The following is a 23,083-nucleotide window of genomic DNA, read 5'->3' as shown; positions in this document are numbered from 1 at the left end:
AGAACCACTTCCATATAACCTGCGTTAAAATTATACATCTCGTTTTAATTTTGGTAACAATAAAGATTGGCTCTAGATGTTCCATCTGCGCAACGATCTACGTGAAATTTTGTATATAAATTTATTTCGTCTTTCAAATATCGTTGTCAATGCAAACCTTGTCTGTGTCTGTTCGGGTAGTATGTGTGTCTGCATGTTTTGATTTCCAGGCATCACATTCAACATTTTAGGATTACAATTTTTGTTTATCTCTCTAACATGTGAATTGTTGAAATCTTATAAATATCATCTCGTATCTGGTTCATACGAATTAATTCAATCGAATTGATATGCTATTTACATCCGTTCCATTTTAAACTTAAAGACGCTATTCCTTTGAACATTTTTAACAGCTAGCGTTAAATGTCAGTTTGAATAAAATTTGTGGTCGCGATTCAAATACGCGTGCGGTTTTCTAGTAATTTCACAATCTCTTTGAATACGAGCTAGGATTAACAAGATGGTAATAAATTGTTTAAAAAAAAGTTTATACTCGCAAGGCATATCTTAAAGGCCAAATTGGAAAACGAGATTTCACTCATTGCCATCTTTGGGATTCGACAACTGTACTCCGCACTTGTATTCCAACTCTGAATGATCGAATTTATTTGTCTTGCGTGTGTCTCTTGCCTTGTTACCTACTTAAATTAGAGTTATGTGTTCTGGTACTTCATAAAGCATTTAACATTTTAAAGCAATTTGCGTCATAGTATTTTAAGAATATATTTTAATGACGAAATTTATATATTTTTAAGATACATTGAAAAAATAATTATACCAGTTTATCGCCAGTGAATTCTAATTGCGTTAAACGTTTTTTACTTGTCACAGTTTTGTCATCAAATTTCTTACTCACAACTAACATACGAGCAAATTTATTTTTAAAATTTTAAATAAGACTAAATATAATTTTTACATTAGGAATCACAATTTTTTTTTTAAAATAAATTCTAAAAGTTTCATAAAGAAAACATATTTAGAATGATACTTCTAGCTTTAGTTGTTTCGGCTCGTGGTCATTTTAATTTTTATAAATAGATAGATATATTCTGATTTATTTCACTCAAATGTCATAAACCACTTAGAAACCACTAATAAATCTTGTACAATATATAAACGTATCATTAAAAAAAATCTTGATTTATATTTATTATAATCTAATCAATATCAATCTAGACAGAAATAGATTACCAAGATTTGTCAGATTCACTATCGTTCATGACAGATTATAGTTATATATTAGATGCTAGATAAACATTCCAATGTTCTACAACATTACAATACAAGTCGCTTGGTGATATTCATGCAAATAACGAACAATTAGTTTGTTTCGAAGGCGGTAATTCAGATAAGATAATACAGGCTTTCATGGTTTAAACTTTAATTGGTTTGTTCTTATTTATAAACCGATTGTAAATTTAAAAATCGAACGATACGATTCTATAAATATGTTTTGTGAATGGCTCTTATATAAATTTTTCAATGAGCTGAAAAACAAATGAAATTATTATTATATTTATTATTTAAAATGAATTCTTATGTGTTATGACTAGATCAATTGAACTCTTATTGGTATTTAAATAAAGTTCAATTTTCTAAAACATGAATTATATCTAGTAATTAAACAATTTTTTAAAATTATATATGTGTTAGGTACACTTGTATAAAATTTTTGTGTGCGTTTTAGGATCAGGCGCATTTAATACTGTTAAGGCAATTTGGGGTAATATAAGCGTTTCGCCCAAGATGGTCGGTCGAAATACATATCTTAAAGATTCCTAATTTGAAAATGCTAATTTGATTCTATATATAAATTTATCAACTCCATTTTACGCAATTTTCAATACCAATTAGTTTTATATTCACTTTTTAAATTAAAATCTTGATTGCATAAAGAGCTTTAATTTTGTAAGAATAATTATATTTAAATTTTCAATTAAATCGAATGTGACGATTCAAAACCCACACTTTCACTTCTTAAGTCAGCTAAAATTAAAAAAAAAAACAGAGTATTAAATCCAGAAAATATACGGTTAATTGATTCGAAATTATAAATTCAACAACGTATGTAAACATAGAGATAATATAAGACCTTAAAAGGAAAATGTAGATGCAAATGAGGTTAACACTCGTGCGTCGCTTCCAAATATAAAACGTCCCAAATGCAATAAAAATTGAAGCCCGAGTACGTTCCTAGCATACGGGTTAGATGTCGTAACGATAAAGAATAATCGGGTAAGGTTATCTCGTCACCTTGAACCGGCACTTTTGACAATATTTTTTTTAAACTGCTAATATATGCTAATTAAATGCCAAGGGAGTTTATCTAGATCGCTTAGTAGCACTGATGTCCCTAGTCACGGCGATAATTAATTCAACCAATATATTGCATTGAGCGTTAATGTCATAGTCTAGTGCCAAATAAATTTTAAACATTACTAACTAACCGTATTATGACATTGGATATGATAAAGTCTCATCTGCGTCTACTTGATATTAATCTGTCACGATCCTGTAGCCTAAGAGGTTGATTTATAATCAAACTCCTTACAGCAACAATATTGTAAATTGCTGGCAGTTGAAGACATAAATATACATACTATTTTGAAAATAGAAGAAGATAATAAATTTAAAAAGATAATTTCTTATGCGGCTTTCGAAAATAGTGATATCGATTAGAAAACGGTTTGTTGGAAGGATTACTTGAATAGATACATTTGATATGATTTGGGATCGATCGAACAGAGTCGTATGCCATCACGCACAGTAACAACATCATAATTTTATAATACTCGACCAGCTATTTTAAAGATAACGCATTTAAATGGAACCGTGTTAAGCCAGTAATTAGGACTAATCTTTTAGATAGGACTATAAATTTAACTGTTAAAGGACACCGTTGCTAAAACTGTTCCATATAGAACCTTCTCGCATACTAATTAATGTTTTAAAATTCACGGTGTACTTTACACTTTTATCACTTTTTGGGTAATAACAACTAAAGAGCGATCGTGTTACGAATATTAATTAGTGATTAACTAGTGACTTATACGTTTGTATCGTAAAAATAGCATAATTGGCCAATTCGGGTAATAAAACTACCGAAACACTCCGAGAATTCAAACGATCGACCAAAGTTTATTTCGTTTGTGTGAGATGGTTTGGAATATATAAATTCCAGAATTATCTATCGGCGTTTCCATAGAAATGTGTAATCTATGTATAAATAAATGAAGTAATGATGAATGAGGCATTAGATTAATAAATTATTTAGTAAGTATTTATGTTCAATGCTATAGTAGTTAAACTCTTTATTTACGAATCCAAAAAGAATATATATATTCAAGTAGTACCTAGATAATAACTTTTTTTTTTTTCGTATACTAACCTAACCCAGCCCAATCGTGTTGAGGCCCAACCCATTTTTTTAATAATACATACATACTTTTTTGTTCCTTCAACTACTGAACATTACCTATTATTAAAAACAAACTAAAACTATAAAGTATAATATTTTCAGCGTACACAGCAATGCGAATTATTGCTGTGTTCCGGTTTGAAGGGTGAGTGAGCCAGTTTAATTACAAGCACTAGATACATGACATTCACTGAGGAAGTTCTCATGGTTGCAGTCCATTGACGGTTTAATAAGTGGGTACTAATCCATATTGACTTGTTTATGCCTGATCGATTTTTTTATTTAATTTCATTGTATACTGACGACGTCTGTTTGCACGATTTACTTTTGTTTTTTTTTTATACAGCCATACTCTACGTGGCCAGTAACTTTTTTCGTACAATAAAATTAATTCTTCGTTAAATCATAACAATTTAATAAATTGCAATCAAGAATCCTCTTTATTTTTCTGCACATCTACGACTGAAGCTCTTTAAAATGAGGCTATAACCGATTTTTTATGTACAGTTATCGTCCCACTCATCACTAGGACAAAAATCGGCTTACACTATTAATATATAAAATATGTACATATATATTTTATTCATTAAGTAAAAATTCAATACAAGATTCGTTTTGTTATAAATATTATCGGTTTGTTTACAATGTGCCGGTTATATTGAATAAATACCGATTGACCGAAAAAAAAACTGAAAATATGATACAGTGTTTTTAAATTGAATTTTTGACTTTCTTGTCTGTAATTAAAAACTATTTAATGTCTTTAAAGGTAACGCAATATCTGTTTATTCAATGTCTTTTAAGGATAAACGTTTTTTATGTGTAACCTCAATAAAATAATCACATAACTAATTTATGTATATTCCTTTTAATACTACATTAAGCAGCTGCCATACGTTTCCAATTTACGGGTACCTAACTGATATGATACTCTAGTATGAAGCGTTCCATGATCTTTGATAAGCGTGGTGTACTGGCTGATTTTAGTGCTAACACAAAATTGGAGCGCAATTTGTTCGTGGATACCAATGTCATTATTGCAGTTTTAAATGGTCGTAGCTTTAGTGCGCTATCATAATCATTATTATTTTGCTAATAAAATAAGACATTATTTACCAATAACAGTAATTGTAAGTAATAAATATATGTATGTACTGAAATTGGTATATATAAGCAATAAAAAGCTTATCATTTCGGTTTACAACTAAAGAAGTTTTTTTAAGCAGGCGTTTAAATCGGCCATTATTTTACAATTAAAATTGTAAGTCGTATTTTAAATATCGAATATCAAACTAGTCATTAGATAACGGAAATTTTATAAGCAAAAAATAAAATACATAAATAAATGTGAATAATGTGATATACTGATGTATTAGTACGAAATTATTCTTTAATCTTTGTTGTGAATTTTGAGTGAAAAATAAATCAGTTTCACAATACTATATCAACAGAATTTACAAGTCGGCTCCTTTTAGACGATCGTTAAACGCGTTGTTGCAGTCTGTTGTTTTTATGAGTCAATTAAAATCCTTTAGTAACGTAAAATAATACTATAAAACTTATTTAATACATTACTTAAAGCGTAAAACCTAATTTTATTATATTCAACGAATACTTTTACATCATGTGAGATAACAATCGCGATACTTCGTATATTATTTTTGATAATTTGGAGACGAAAAATACTTCTACGAAGCGTCCAATTATCGCTTATAATCAAATTGTGAGTATATTTTTTTTTAAACTATATTTAACATAATGGTTCAACTGATTATAATACTATGTTATCAATTTAACGTTAAGTTATAATAAAAAGTTATACATAATGTTTATTGGATTTCAAGGTTTAAATATAATGTACGTGTATAGAATTAGCATATTGTTGTTTTCCTTAGTTTTCTTTTAAAGTATTGTTTTTTATGATTAAGAAAATTACTATCAGAAATACAGCAGGTATTTAATTATGACATGGTTGGTTCTTGCATAAACAAATTTACGTCAGAGAACTTTGTCATTCTAACTTTAGAAGTAAGGACTTTCGATGACATTTTTAAATAAAGTTATGGCTTTATTACATTTTGAGACATATATAATTTAATTCTAATAATATTCTATATATATTAGTAGTGAGATATACACAGACATTGTAAAACATTTCAAACGCCAATGACGTTTTTTTCCTTATACATTTTAAAAAATATCTTATACTGGTAATATATGTAAAGACTACAAAATAAAGTATATATATGGAATATATATAAATTGTATATGACATTATGTGAATCAAACAATTCAAAATACTCTTTATTCTAAAACAATAATTAATAAATTTTAATCAAGCAAAATGCAAACTTAAACTTAAGGTAAGAAAGTTTTTCTTTAATAATTAATTAAAATAGACAACTTTATTTAAAGTGATCATTACCTCAAATATATATAGACATTGGTGTAAAACAATTGAATTATATTCTTGTTGTTGTATGCGTTGTATGCATGTATTACGATATAAAAGTTTTATGTATGCCCTTATTCCGCGTGAACCCAACGACTACGTTCAGCCGAGGTGCGATCTCATAGGAGACACCCTCAGGACGAACGTCACTCTCAAGCTCGAAAGGGCTCAAATTTCAAGGCTGAGTCTAGTACTCGCCCCAACGCCCGGTGACGCTGTAAAGGCCAATAGGGACAACAGCACTACAAACAAACACGATACAAAAAATATAATAAGCCAATATTTAAATAACTATTTTTGCAACTTACAAAGCTTAAATATTGTAAAAGGTCATTTTGGAAATGTATTAAATTTAATTTATTTACTGCTATGCAATGATTGGTGATTTTAAACATACGTCAACATTTAAACTATTTCAATTTATATTTTTTATGAAATACAAGTAATACTAATTTGTAAGCGACTTCAAATTGTTCCTCCGGTTTATTGGGTGTGTGAACCAGTTATCTACTGGCACAAGGGACATACATATCATTTTAGTTCCCAAGGTAGTGCATTATAATGTAATGGATGGTAATATTTATTACAGTAATGTCTATCGAGAGTGTAGACCACCAACCATCATGTTTGTCAAATGCTTTTCCGTCGTTATTTATAATTAAAACAACTTTAATTTTGACTAAATAAAGTAACTGAGTAGTAAAAACAACAGATACAAGATAGATATAATTATGCAAATAGATGATATTTATTATATATATATATAGGTACTGAACCAGCGATTTTACTCGCGCGAAATGAATTTTACCCCTTTAGACCCCTAAAAAAATTCGTAAAATCCGTTCCTAGCGGGTATCTACATCCTATAAAGAAACTACCTGCCAAATTTCATGTTTGTACGTGTTACAGTTTCTGAGATTTCGTGATTAATCAGTGAGTAGTATTTCGCTTTTATATGTACGTATATATAGATTTCAAATGAACAGGTTTCATTTAAATATACATATTTTTATAACAATCGTCATAAAGTATTTAATTTGTATTATTACCATATGCGACGACAATCTACAAATGAAACTACATGTAACTACTGCAAAAACAATGGTACCCTATATTTTATCGGATGCTAACTGCGTAGTATGAACTTGACCGGTTTATTTATTATCAATGCATATTGTTATATTCGAATTACTTGAAATTAATTAGTCGCTATATAATTTATTTATTAAATAATAATATTTTAAAATACGATAAAATCCAATAACGCATTAACGGCCTTACTTATAAAAGTTGTTTAATGATAACACGCTGATTTCTCTCGATCTGACATAATTAAATTGATATTAAATAAGTCACACATAAAAAAAATCTAAATTCAAAATTTTTATTAACTTCGAAACAACATATACAGCCTATAAATTACCCACTGCTGTGCTAAGGCCTCTTTCCCCTTTGAGGAGAAGGTTAGGAGCATATTCCACCACGCTGCTCCAATGCTGGTTAGTGAATTCTCATGTGGCAGAATTTCGTTGAAATTAGATACGCTCACATTTCCTTACGATGTTTTCCTTCACCGCCGAGCAAGAAATGAGTTTTAAACATAAATCACATGAAAATTCAGCGGTGCTTGCCTGTGTTTTAAGCCGCCATCATCGGTTAAATGTACGCGTTCTAACCACTGGGCCATCTCGACTCTACAACTTCGTAACATTACACTTTAATAATGATTGTCATAATTCTACCAACGTATCGGAAAGGACAAACCGGAGAAGAACCGGCAAAAAAAGAGGGTTTTTATAGTAAACATTTAAATTTTTATATCCTATGAATTAATTAGTAGGAACGTGCGCTTGTTTATTTGATGTCTCTCTTTGAAAGATGATTGGGCCAGTGTAATTACGGACTCGAGAGAATGTGCATTTAAGATTCCATGAGCATTTATAGTGTAAGGAATAAATAATATATAATATTAATGTACGAGTAAGGCCATTATAAAACATCTGCTCGTTTGCTATTCTATTATAGTTAAAATAATAAGTATTAAAAATCTTTTACTGTACTAGACAGTATATCCGATACGTGAGTTCATAACTTTAATAGCAATTACGAAAATAAGATTGATCTATTATTAGAAGATAATATTTATATATATATGATTTATAATAAATCTATTTTTATACACATACAATGATAAAAATATTTAAATTTAGTATTTCATGGTCTTTGCGTATGACATTTATTTTAAGATATTTTTGTCTATTTGAAATAGGGTTTAAGATGATATCAGTGTAAATTACATAAACAAATTCTACGTTAAGAAGTCACGATTATTGCAGTAAGGTTGAAGATCTGATGATTACGTGGATATGATTATTGGTGCTTGAAATACAGTAATCAAACATACATTATACATAAAAAATTATGTTGGTATATCTTTTTGATATTAACACACTTCGACGCCGTTGGACTGATCACCATAAAAATTGACATATTTAATACTTATTTATATTTTCGTGTACGTTATTTAATACTATCCAGATTGTAGTAATTCGTTGCTAGATGGCGATGCAGCACATTAACTTATATACATTTGTACACGAAGAATATTTTAGCGCAAATCGTTGCCGGGAATAAAGTGGTTAACAACAGGATAACATTTTATAAGACTTAACCAATATAAGTACATGAAAAACACAGAGTAAATAAAAGTATATCATACGTATGCGAAGTATCTTGACGATAAAGACCTATAAAACTCAAGTAATTACTTTTGTGTCATGTTTTCCCTTGGTTTCCTATAATTTTAATTGCATCTTGATATGATAAACATTTACAATTTGACATTGGACATATTGCCAATTAAATACAGCCGTGTGTTATATACACCATAATATTAGATCGTGAAGGTAACACCGTTGTTCCGTGAAAATATGTGAAACTGTAGTTCATGTTTATATTTTCATATTGCTAAAGAATATCAATAGCCCCGAATAATAAGGACGTATGTTCGTATTTGGGATTCGACATTTCGGATTTTATATTCTAAATCAGTTGATGTAATACCGTTCAAATGAAATAAAAATGTTAAATTAGGTTAATATATTTTGGAATTATTTTAAGAAATTGATATAAAATTGTTCTGAAGTCAATTGAAACTGCTAGAATTATATTGAAAGCGTGGAAAATATTTTTCAAGTAGTTAGATAAGAAATGTTACTTACGTCTCGTTTTTATCGTAGATCCGGAATGTTTGGTGCGCCAAATCCTGTAGAGACGAGCTCGTCTGGGGCTCAGCAGAGATACCTTGAGCTCTCTGCTTCCTGGGAGCCCTGGATCCTCTACCATATTGTTGATACGGAAAAACGCTCTGCAATTTATCAAGCTGCGAACGCAGTTCCAACATTTCTTGGTCACGTTGCTTAAGCAACGCCTCTAATTCCCTTATCCTCTCGATAAGGGGCTGCATATCGTTTGTAGCCGCTGCATTAGCAACACAATTCTCTGGATCGGAATTCATCGCGCTAGGAGTCCCCATTATACCATTTAATTCTTCTCGATACGTTTCGTCTAAGGCACGTCTATCGCCGTTGACAGTAGGCGCCACGGTAAGCGCTCCTCCACCAGTATTCACTACGGCCCTCGGCTCATCGTCAACAGCTGTTCGCTGCGACGATCCAAAGCAGAGGGTATCGAAACAGACGCGCATTCACTCGGCTACCGAGCCTTGCACCGAATCACTAAGGATTGCACTTGGTTTAATAAGGTTCACGTGTTTAGTTCACTAGCACTGAGTTCGTTTATGTTCGTAGTCACTGTGTCGGGAAGTACAGGATGTGTGTGGGTTCGTGCGTGCGAGTCGTGCGACCTGTGCGCGGCCAGACGATGTAGTGCTGATACACGATCCAACGCCGCCGTCAGCCCCGCGTGCCTCGGTGACGCCCTGCAAATTACATTTCTCATTATACTATCTGATGTTTGTCAAAATAAATATTGTTTAATTATTTTTATATAGCATTTATCTTTCTAAATTTAGATTACCTAATCTGTTTCCAAATACTCTTTTATTTATCGCACGCTGTTATGATTTTAAAGAGCCTAGAGACAAATGTAGAGGGATATTTGATAGTGATCTTAAAATTTTATTATTTTGATAAAATATAACAAAGTACAATTCCTAATTATTATTTAATGTGTTCGTATAATATAATTATAGATTAAGATAATTTATTCACCAAAAATTATAGACTATTGTTAATTTAAGATGACGGCTCTATTTGTGTTACAAATGATGAACGTCTAAATTCATCAAATTTGTTTTGAAGTTTATCCTTTGCAAAACGACACAGTATATACGATATTTTATTTGACAAGTTTTATCTTAGAAGATTGTATAACCGAGATGCAGAGGTCAAGAAAATATTGTACATCCGTCAACACGTATCGTGCGAAACCATCGAATAGTTATAGTGAAACTCGACTTCAATTGTTTTATTCTGGATCAAGATATAGATACATTTATTGCTAAAATTAAATGAAAAAAAAAAAAATAATGAAAATTTTAAAAACTTAAGTAATTACGTAAGCTCTTAAAGATAAGATTTAATGCAATGTCTTGTATCTAAGACTATATTATTTACTTTCTGAATTACACTGTAAAAGTCTATTGAAATTGAAATACTATTTCGAGATCGCGGAATTATATACATACATGGGCAAATGTAACCGCTTATTCATCCTACACTTTTTTTTAATGCGGATATACTAAAATTATGATGTGTGGTTTAGAGATGAGCCTACCTTACGGTACTACCTACTTGATGGTAGTACATGGATGTGAGATAAGTGAAAGAAATTGGTTACATTTATAAAACTGCATACATATTACATACATAAAAGTAATCGTTTAGTAATTATTTATCTTAATTTTTTTAATGCTGATATACTAAAATTATGATGGTTATGATGTATAATATATAGGTACACGAGTAATTTTAAATACAGTTCAAGCCAAATATTTTGCATATTATATCAACATAAATTCATACATATCCGATACTATAGAGATGTTTTGTTTTTATGTAGTGATTTGAAATTTATTATCATTATCAATATGATAACACACACCTATTTGTATTGAGAGAACATTGATCACCTGATTTAAAATTGCGTATGACCACATGATGCTGCCTATCTAATCTTCGAAATTCGAATTGACGAGTGCGAACGATATTATCATATCAGAGAACAAGTTCAGACTGGACAAATAACGAAGGACCTTCAACATAAATATAAATAAAAAAGTTAAAACAATTTAATTTTCGTATTTTTTTTTTAAAGTGTAAATTAAATGTTAATGTTTAATTATATTCCTATCAACGAATGTTTTCAACACCTTGTGATAAATGATAATTTTAATTATACTGTTTTTATTTTAAATTAAATCATTTTGATAAATTTATTTTTTTATAAAATAAATCCTTAATTTTGGCTTATCCTTCCTAATTTGTAGTCAACAACTCTATACAGAGTGTGGGATATGCCGAAAAATTGTTTAATTTCTGCCGAAACATGAAAGTTTAACTAAAGATTTTTATACCAAATGGTCTACGTATTGTGTTGTTTAATCTGTAAGTACATATTATCAATTGCAACATTTTTTTGTAACTTTAACAGACAACACTATTCTCGAGATCATAATTATTAGCGTTAGTTATCACTTACGGTTAAACGTCGTATTTTATTCATTTAAAGATTCATTCACAACAATAATATTACTATACAGTATACACATAGTTCTACAAATTGTTTTATTTTTTTTTAAATAGTTAATAATAGCTTCATTCAACTGTATAAACAAAAAGACGCACGTTATAGAAAATAAGACGAAAGTGATGAGGCACTCAGCCAATAATAACGAAGATATTTTCATTGCCACTATAGTGTAATACCGATTAAAAACTCTGTCAGTTTGTCTGTTGCTCTTTCACGGTCAAAAAATGAACCGATTTTGATGTAATTTGGTATGTAGCAAACTTTAACTCCGAGGACATGGGCTACTTTTTATGTCTAACTCCTGACGACCAACACCTAAAATGCGAGCGAATTGGCGAACTGCGTGTCTCGCAGTAGATTATAAACTGTAACACGACTTCCGATTCCGAAGTCGAGATGATTTTTGAGTAATTCTCTAAAGATTAATTAATTCCGCTTGTTACTTCAAATCTTAGAAATAAAATAATATTACAAATGCGAAAGATATTTGAGTTTCACTTTGATTTTAATTAGCTTTGTTCAAATCCGGTAATGGAATAATGGTACCTACGTACCACCCCTTTATTAATTGTTGTAGAACTAAATAGAAATAATTTGTACTTGTTTCGGCTTCAAATATGGGCCAAAATGACAAATGTCTAAGGGAATAAAGGAAAATAACTAATACATGTAATCATATTCATAGTTATCTATAAAGTAGCGGACAAGGACACAGGATACATTTTTTTATTTTTAAATTGTTATACATCTATTTATATTCTTTACGATAAACAAGATGCTTTCCGCCTCTAGGCCGCAGGATGGTGTTATAAACTACATAACCTTCCTCAATAAAATAGACGATCAAAGACAAAAAGGTATTTTACAAGTGAAACTTATTTAGAATAATTTGTATTTACGCAAACAAAAAATAAATAAATAAATTTAATTTAATTATTGTGATTTACGCAAACAAAAAAAAATGAAATAATAATTTAGGTAATAATTAAGTTTAACTTCAACCCCACACACACAATTTTAGAATTGCACACTTACATTTTTATAATTGTATTGATACCTCCTAAGATGAATACGTTCAAACCCATCTTAATCGTAATAACATTAATATGAATTAATAGGTTTGTATGTGAAATAAAAGTACCTCGCTTCAAGTTCGAATTATTATGTTAATCATAACCTTACTCTACATTAAAAAGTGGGTGTTTCTGATCTGTAAACCGTTACAGTAGGTGTCTCGTATCGAGTTTTAAATATCTCATATGCACACAATTGCTAAAACACATAAGATGAAACAAAGGTCAATGGAGTGAAGGTTTCTCAATCGTAACACGAATGGAAGAACGTGTCAGGTTTAAATTACATATATTTTATATTAAAAAATATCACTGTAACTTGTTATGGCAGCCACTGAAAACCAGCGCTGAGCTCAACTAGTTGATTGGTAGCCTTTGTTGCGTCACGGACAGTAATAAACTTCATTGTTTTTTTTTTAAGTAATCTATTCAGCTTTGATTATTTAATTTTTTTTTTTTTTTGATTATTTAAATGCCTACATAAATTTTCTAAGCTGAGAAGGCATCGAAAAAAGTTCTAGTAATAGTATATCGTTTCAAGCGTAGTTGTTACGCACACTCACAGATTATAAGTAGGCTTGTTTCAGTTCTTTTGTAGTGTGATCTAGATATCTAAACATAAATAAACACACATAAACTAAGAATTTAAGGTACGATTTATATTATATTTTAGAGTTATCATTTTTTTTTTTAATTATTCAGTGACTTAGTTTAATTAACAAATTTAATAGTATAATTCACTTCATATATTTAAATGTTTATGTTTTAATGTTATTGCATTATCTACAAGTCAAAGATATATATATGTCGGAGAAGCAGGATGCCGAACAGTTGTGTTCGGGATTGATCCGACATTTGGAAGACTATGTGGGCGTGCGATGGAGATATTCACAAAATAAAACGTACTTAATATCGTCTAATCACTGTATTAATTGATTCAATAATCGTACACCACAATAATATCAAAAGATTACAATAATTCATCTCGATTAAGAGCAAATGGGTTTACAAGCATGTTACAAGCAACCATCGCATTCGAATCGCCTGTCAAAACATAACGACTCGCGTTGCCATGACACTTACAACTCCATTCGGGGTGACCCGCTCTTATAAGTAAATCAGCCATCAAACATTATTGCCAACTACTCGATTCATTAATTATCTAAATCAACAACCAAAGTAACCACGCTCCGATTTATATAATAATAATATCTTTAAAAATTAGTATCTAAGAGAAATCCAAATATACAAGTTCATTATCTTGCTCTATTTCAAACTTAGTAATAAAACTCCAGTATAGTAAGATAAAAAAAAAATAAAAAAGGTAAATTTTTCCACCAATCTAAAAAAGATAATGAATAGTGATTATTACTTTGGTTTTATTCATATTCTCAATTTTAAATTCATTCATCACAGATAAATAATATCGGCTCGATCTCTCTTTATATCGGAAAAAGGTTTTTTTAATGAGATTATTTTTTATTTCCACATCGTGCTAGATATTCCTAACAGTGTCAATACTCAGACGGCCATTGCATCTAAGATTTTATATCCTTGGTTCTTCTAACATCGGCTGGTGAGCCACTGGGTCTTGTCAGCTATCTATATAGTGTTATAGGCAGCCGAGGCAGTCCAGTGACTAGAACGCGCGATCCCTTAATCGAAGATTGATAGTTCTATTATCACTGCCTGCTCTTTATGAGGCCTTTCCCAGCAGTGGGACATTTACACGCAATTACTTTATTTATTTATTTATTTATTGTTTCATTTGGCAATCCAACAGTGTTACAATATCTTATAAAATTTAACAATATAATGCAAAAATTATGACCAAAAAAGGATTACACTATTATAACATGAATTCGAAAAACAGTTACAATATGAATATTTTATACTAGTTATTTATAATAATATATAATATAAAATATAATATATAAATAATTATAATTAATATACCTATGTAAAGCGGTTGAATGACTAATTACTAAATTGTAGGTACCTACCGTGACGGCTTAGCACGACTAGTAAAGTGTATCAACTTACAGACAAAACCGTGATAACTAACTAGTTCCCGCGTAAAACACTCGAAGAACATACCATTCATACACAATTATACAATTATGTCAATGAAATAATACATGAACTTTGTAATGTTTGCATAAAAAATTAAGGACAAAAGTCGTACGTGCAATTTACCGAAATTAACTTAATTGGAGTGAAAAATTGTTAACACGAAAAGATCCATTAAGGATATCGCTTTTGATATACGATTCTTAAGCGATATGTCAAATTATCGACACACGCTATGACATTCCATGAATGAAAATAATATATATTATAAAATATCGCTTAATATGTAAATTGGATACGAGAATATGTCTTACGGTACCACAAAAGGTGTTTTATTCAAAATCAATGGCGTCTACATTCATCGAGGAAATAAACTATGAATTATAATATGTATTACGTAAGAATTGTTTTTTGTCAGCGACATTTAATTTTAATCTTTATGTCAACTGTGTAAGATTAAAAAGAAGTTTAAGCTGTTATAATTATAATTTATATTCAGGCATTTTATATGTAGAATTAACTTATGAATGAAATTTATATTTTACATTTAAAGTAAAGTTCGAAACAATTAAATCTATACATATAATTAAATTGTAACGAGGCCGTGTCTGTATATTTTGTTATTTTAAAGAAGATAATCGTAAAGAAAATTGTAAGAGGTATTATAATCATTTTTTATAGCTGATGAATGAGTAACGAATCCTGTCAAATCAAAACTGTCATAAAAACACGAGCCATCCATTGGTGGGTTAACGAATGTTCCATTTACGTTCGAAATTCAAAACCGAGACTCGTGATCTAATAATAATTGATAATATTTAAATATATTTGTTTTAATTTCATTCAGAATGATTTCTTGTTAAATCTCGTTCATTAGCAAATTAATTACTAAGCCGTTTCAGACGTGAACATATTTAATATTCGAATGTAAGTATATTTAAAACGCATATGCATAAATTTTACATTATAAGTCATTAGAATCAATGCTGATTGAAATTTGTTCTGGTTAATGTTATAAATAATACGATACATTAATCTCGTGAAAAACTTTTTATTAATTTAAAGTTACATATTTAATTGCACTCATAGCATTTACATTTTAAGCTAATAGCTTAAAGTATAAAATGTTTATACAAATAAATCAGCTATACAAGCCATGATTGCGCATTGAATGTGTGAATTATTTATTGCCTATTTAGCTTTTTAAGAACTATTTAAAATCGAATTACATTAAATATTTACCTTAATTGAAACGTCTAAGACATGATTAGATTAATTTTAAATAATTTAAAGGCTTATGTCGGCTTCTATTTAAGATAGCGGTGATATGCAAGTTTTTTTTTTTTAATTTTATAATATAGATATTGAATTTAGATTACGTTATTATTAATAATACATGCAGGGTATACCGATGCTCAATATATTAATAATGTTTTCATTGAGGTTCCAAATGTTGATTTTATTTTTTCCTCTCAGTCGCCGTTCTCAATGGCAACTAGCCTACTGCAGAAATGTACGGCCACATAAACACACACTTGAAGTGATTATACCTCACTTAGAGTCCGACGGGACTAGAATCAGACACAATCAGATATTCAACCGTCAAACAGCAATACAGTTTAGTATTGTTGTGTTGGGTTTGAAGGGAAGCCAGTGTAACTACATGCACAAGGGAAAACATCTTAGCTCTCAAGGTTGGTGGTGCACCACTTACCATCAGACGAAATATTTGCCTACCTTTATTATAAAAAAAATACGTACCAACGATATTACTTTATTGACCAAATCTGAGTGGCTCTAAAATACGAGCCTTAAAATAACAGAATGCGTGTATTATATTATTTTTATTATTCTAGCGACGAAACTAAGATTTTATGTGAGAGATAAGCTGTATACGTGAATAATAAAAAAAACATTATTGTTTATGGTAAAGGAAAATATTTACAGAAATTTTGACGCATGGAGACGTAAATGTCAGTGTATGAAAAAACTTAAATAAGTTTAAAAATTTGAGTCGTATTCCGAGAACGCTAAATGATAGCAATTATTTGAGTAGATATAAATGGGTGCGGAATCTTGACGATTTCGTACATATTACGATTTAAGGACAGCACAGAGGTTTAAATTTATTCATTTTATACATATTTTTGCGTAACTTTTTTTTTATTATTATAGTAAGTAGAACTTTTTTAATCAGATAGTTTACTTATATTTAACATTGTAATAATTTAAACTGTCTTTTGATAATTTTGCCTATTATTATGTAGATTTTTTTTTAATATTATTTTATACGTCATTTTTACTCTTTAAACATAGAACAAAATATTCCACAAGTATTTATGGTCTGTATTAGGTTTGTGAATTAATTGCTTTTGTGCCTAATTAAATAAATAAATATACCCCTTTTAAGATAATCGTAATATTAAGATTATAATTTTTTTAATCTCATTCTTCCGGAGCTTCCGGAGCGACCATTTATCTATTCAGAATACTCTGACATATGTAGTTAGTCATAGTCATTTGCACAAACGTATGTTATATCGTGTAGTTAAGCACTGGAAAAGGAGTTTTTGTTTAATATGCAAATTAGAATGATGGATATATATGTATTGTGTTCAAGCTGTTTATAAAGAAAAGTCTTTGGAAGTTTTAACTGCGATATTTGACTATAAAAACGAATACCTACTAGCCCGTTTAAAATAACAAGAAAAAATTAGGTACAAATTATTCGACGAATGTAGACGCGGATGCCTTTTGGCGAATTCAGGTAAATACTTGAAAAATTTTTTACAAATCTGGCGTAAAAGGCCTTATCTGCTTGTTTTAGTAATCTATGCAATATATATAGCGTTACAATCGAGGTCATTTTAATTAACCGCTATTAGTAAAGCAAATACACGAGACACATTATTTGATACGTGTCGTATTTATTTTTAAAATGTTAATGACCAATGTGAACGTTTAAAAACTCATTATATTTAAAACGTTGTAATTTAACGAAATAAATTTGGGTCGACTTTAAATTTAAATGATAGCGTTACTATAAATATACGCTCTACTTAACTCCCCCCCCCCCAATATTAACAATTTTATCGTTTATATGATTATACATGTAGAATAATCCTGTTAAGCTTTTTTTAAGTGTAAGTAAAGATTTGATTTAGAATTTTAAATTAGTATAGATAACGGCTTTTCTATAGATAATGTCCTTACCATAGACAACTCTTTAAAAGAGTATCAAATAACTTACAAACAAAATAACTTCGATATCATTATACTCGAAAAACAACACTCTATTTTACTTACACAGCGACAAGCGTATGTGCGTATTTATCTTTTCGACGAGTGTCGATATAATGAAAATAATCCAACTCTTAAATACTCGAAATAATATTATACTTATAATTAAAAATAAAGATGAATAACTATTTAATATAAACTAGGATTTTTTATGTTTACGGCTTTTATGGCTGAATGGAATGTCGTTTGTGTCATCTAAAATAATTTACGACTTATTTAAAAAACATTAAAAGAATTTTTAAATTTAACATAGACATTATTTTGAATTTTATATTGGCGATGCTACCGATATTGTTCATATTAAAATGTGATACTGGTTTATGGTAGAAAAAATAAACTGGATTTATGGTATGATCAAAGGAATATACATACGTATACCTAATTGAGTTTATTAGTCGTCGGATTAAATCGGTTCGATAATATTTGTTCACAAAATATCAGCGAGATGAATAAAACATGTGGACATAGATACTCTCTTTCTCATAAACACTTACACACACATACAATCAAACAAGGAGAGCAAGAGATTTATAAAGAAGGGACACAACATATCGTCTGTTCGACAAAGCAATAGAACAAATATCTATCGAAGAATAAGTAAAGACAAACGATCCTTAGATTTACGTATTTTTTGTGATTTGCTAAAAGTTCTCATATATTGTGCAACACAAACAGTTCTTGATTAATACAAAATTATTCCACTTAAATACTTATGTCAATTTAAATTTCACTTTTAATATTTCTATAACTGCTTCGTGGACATTCAAAACACCAATGAAATATCAAGAGCCAATGAATTCAAGCTCTCGACCAATGACATCGCTTCAATTCAATGTCAAATGTTGTGTGTCTGTCTTTATTCCTCTTGTGGTTTGAATAGGCTTATGGAAGATCCTAACCCGTGGATTTCATAAGAGCCGATTAACGGATTTTTGAATATCGGAGATAAACACATAGACCTAGAAGTAATCATCTCTAAAACCTGCACAGTAACGAGACACAAACAGAGACATTTTCCTTGCAGTCATAAAACGTACTGCAACACCAAATAAAAGTGATAAACTATAATAATTAATGGCCTTTAAAACTGTATGACGTCATATTTTATGAAAAATTTCCGAGAATTTGTTAGATAGATCTAAAGTATTCCTTGGAAATATCTAGAACACAAGTCTATATATATATAAATCTATGTATTCGTACAGTCACATGTTATTTAATCCTTAACGAGACCTCAACAGCGCGTGTGCTGCATACATTGAACGCATTTTATATTGTTCAGTACTTGTATATTTAATATAATAATATAATATAATAATATAATATTGGACAACATCACATACATTACTCTGATCCCAATGTAAGTAGCTAAAGCACTTGTATCATTTGAGTAGGAGTTGGATGAGAACAGAAACAGCGATTTATATTGAAATAAAACTAGTTTTTTAACGGATTTAATCGCGTATATTAATTATTTTATTTTAACATCCCGACGTTTCGAGCACTTTGCAGTGTTCGTGGTCACGGGCAGACTTAATACGATACGCGATTAAATCCGTTAAAAAACTAGTTTTATTTCAATGTGTAATAATCGCGAAAATCTAAGACAACATTAAGCGATTTATAATTAAATTATCTCTATCAATACATATAATTTAATTTTCTATCTATCAAAATAAATGCACTCTTAAAGTTAATATGGCTATTTGCGAACTACCAAAATCAAAACAATATTCTGTTTGACCACAGAGCATTATTATTTTTATTTAAATTAAATAGGCAGACCGGCTGTTGGTAAGCGGTCACCAGCGCCCATAGACACTAATTTAATAAATATTTAATGGAATTAAATAGCCCAAGCACGAAAAACTATCGAAATCGTGTCCTAAAGTTATCGAGTTCATGAAACGATAACGGAGTATGATCATAGTAAGTAGTCAGTACCAAGAAGAATTAAGCACATTGCGAGAGGTCGATACGATTACCTTAGTGACATCATCCTAACGTGAGTAAAGACGGGCCATGTGAAAGAGAGAGACTTTACCTTTGGTTTTACCGAAGGATAAAGTAATTTCTTCTCGCGTTATAAAATGATGAGATTAATGCGCACAGGTGATACGTTAACTACACGATGAAGTTGATCGCTAAGCCAATTAATTGTCAAGACGCTCGAAATAGACAACTTTACACCTTATTTTACAATATCTATCTATATCTATACATATAATAAAATTTTAGTGTCTGTTTGTAATATTAAAATAACCGCGTTTTACTAAATGCATATGTATGTATACACGGTACATATACCTAAATAATATTTTTTACAATTTTGGACTGTCTGTCTGTTTGTTCTCTGGAACGGCTGGACCGATTTTGACAGGACTTTCACTGGCAGACAGCTGATATAATAAGGTGAAATTAAGATATTAATGGATTATTTGCATGTAGTAAAATATACTATTTTTAATTACGCCGAAGGAATAGAACCTCTCATGAGCATAGGCAAGTTACACGCCCCCTTTTTGTAACAGAAAATAAAAACATATATAGACATAAAGAGAAAACTAATAACGAGCGATAGTTTATATATTATATATACTTAAAATGGTACTTTACTGAAAAACTGCTTTGGATATTACATAATTTTTTTTTTGGTTTCTGAATTTTGACGTGCCTTGCAAAAGTGAAAATGTATTTATTTATTTTAATTTCTGTAACTAAACATAAATAACAGCATTTTACGATATTTTATGATGATTTATTTTATTATTTATAAGTTTTATTATTGAATTGAATTATTTTTTCTTCAGTGTGCTAGAGTCTAGATAATATATTGCGCAATTTATAAACCAGAAATGGAAATTTTACTTTATTTATGTTCCACGATGTCGCCATTGCATACTAATGCATTAGAAGAAGTCTGACCATCGAGTTAAGCAGTAACTATGTTGCACATGTTGGATGTGTGTGCAAGAAATCAAAATAGAAGCAACAAATATTATTTAAAAAATTAGTGATGTACACCTATTACATTTATTTATTAACTTTCCTGCAACTCTTTCTAAATTTAAATTTAAAATAAAAAAAAAAATTAAAATCAAAATATCGTGCTGCCAGAATTAGTTCATCGAACTCATTGCAACTATAGGAACGCTATTCAAATCTTGTACAATTTTATGACGATTACGATACGAATACTTTTCGCAAGTCGTTATCTTTCTATAATTTCGATCCATTTAATTCTACTGTACAATTGAATCATTCTGGACTGTCAATTGAAACATTTTGATCACGCAGACAGACCTTAGACTCTCGCCTTATCAAGCGCTTACCACGTGATATAAGCACATCAATGTACAGCTTACATAAAACACTATATAAGTTTTTGCTCTTATATATAGCATTTTTAATTGCCTACTTAAGGGAAACTAACATAAGGAATAAGTTATGCTAGTAATATTTGCATCCGGCAAGAATACGGAATTTACGCTTATCGCGTACTTTTATAACAATTAGTATATAACTAAAACCTAACCCGCTGCAATAAATTTTATGTGTATTAGCTTAAGTAGTTCTGTTCAGTTAGGCGTCACAGAAACGTCTCATTCATTACAACAGATTTACTTTCACAAGATAAACGAATCATTATTATAAGATTCCAATACACGTATCGTTTCTTTACTATACTCACAAGCAAAGAGGACTGTCGTTGAACCAATTATGAAACATAAGCAACCACTTAAAGCTAATAAACTTCAATGTTTATTTTTATAATACCAGCTTCAGCTATTTATAGATTGGTCTCAATTTGTTTCAATTCAACAATGCTTGGGTTGTACGTACAATTATGTTATTTACGAGCATATTTATTTTTTATATTTAGAAACGCGTATAATTATTTAATCTTTACAGCACGGTGGGTTTTAAACAATTAAATAAAAAGTATCGTGGGTTTAAGATCACTTGAACATTATATAATATTTTATCTAAATTTATCAAGCGTTTTATGTTGTTTTTATATACATGTAATATAATAATATGACTGTACTTACTATTAATTGGGTGCACAGAATAAGTACCTACTACAAAGAGTTATTTAAAATTTTATAATTTTATGTTCCTTTTCCGTAGTATCTATTGTCGTAGTCGTAGTCTCATGACGTAGTATCGATATAGTGTTTCATGAAAGTAATAGGTTGTGAATTATTATTAAATTTAGATTTAGTTTAATTTGCTAAAGTTCTATCAAAAGGTGACTTTTAAAATTAATTTTGATCTAATTGACCAAGCAAGTTGAAAAAATACGACCATTAAACGATTACAATTTTTCTTTTGCTTGCGAATGTGCAGCTCTTTTAGAAGATGACGCATAGTTTTTAGATCAATACAGTTCCTTAACACACATATTATATTACATATTTATTTTACTATACTTTTTTCTAAACAAAAATATGAGATTTATAATATAAAATAAGTACAAAAGAGATACATTAAATGATCTTAAATAAATGTATTTTTTTTTTAATACATTCTTTTTTCACTCTATAAAGAGCTAGACCTATTCTGTATAGCAGAAACTCGAAACCCACCGCAGAAACGACCGAGAAATGTCAGAAAGTGACATACGACAATGACTATAATAATAATAACATTTAAAGGATACTCGCATCAATACAGCGTATCACTGGCTAAGTGGTTTTTAACATTTCACGAGTGAGATGCGAAATGAGTTCTTTATTACTGTTAATAAGAGTTTTAAAATTCGAACCTATAGATAGTTTGAACCAAATTAGACGCTTCCGTAGAGATGCTGTCATTAAATAATTGAACAAACCAACTTCAGACCTAGAGCAACTTGTACTAGCATTCAGGGCGTCCAATTCAGGGAATAAGTTAGGGTTAGCAGTTAGCATATTTTATCTGTAGAACAAAAATATAATATTTAAATGAATATTCATT

The 23,083-nt window shown here is 29.7% G+C and overlaps 1 protein-coding gene across 2 annotated transcripts in view; it reads right to left on the bottom strand.

The window, feature by feature from the left end:
- Positions 1-23,083, bottom strand: part of LOC125070069 (cGMP-dependent protein kinase, isozyme 2 forms cD4/T1/T3A/T3B) — a 148,950-nt gene that overhangs the window by 82,543 nt on the left and 43,324 nt on the right. For both annotated transcript variants that reach the window (XM_047679751.1, XM_047679752.1), the window contains exon 2: positions 9,131-9,849. In XM_047679751.1, coding sequence (XP_047535707.1) covers positions 9,131-9,615 — 485 coding nt within the window. In that variant the 5' untranslated portion in view covers positions 9,616-9,849. The remainder of the gene's footprint in view (positions 1-9,130; positions 9,850-23,083) is intronic.

Source organism: Vanessa atalanta, chromosome 16, assembly GCF_905147765.1.
Source record: "Vanessa atalanta chromosome 16, ilVanAtal1.2, whole genome shotgun sequence".
Taxonomy (NCBI): Eukaryota; Metazoa; Arthropoda; class Insecta; order Lepidoptera; family Nymphalidae; genus Vanessa; species Vanessa atalanta.
The sequence above is the reverse complement of the archived record's forward strand: the minus strand, read 5'-3'. Positions and strand labels throughout refer to the sequence as shown.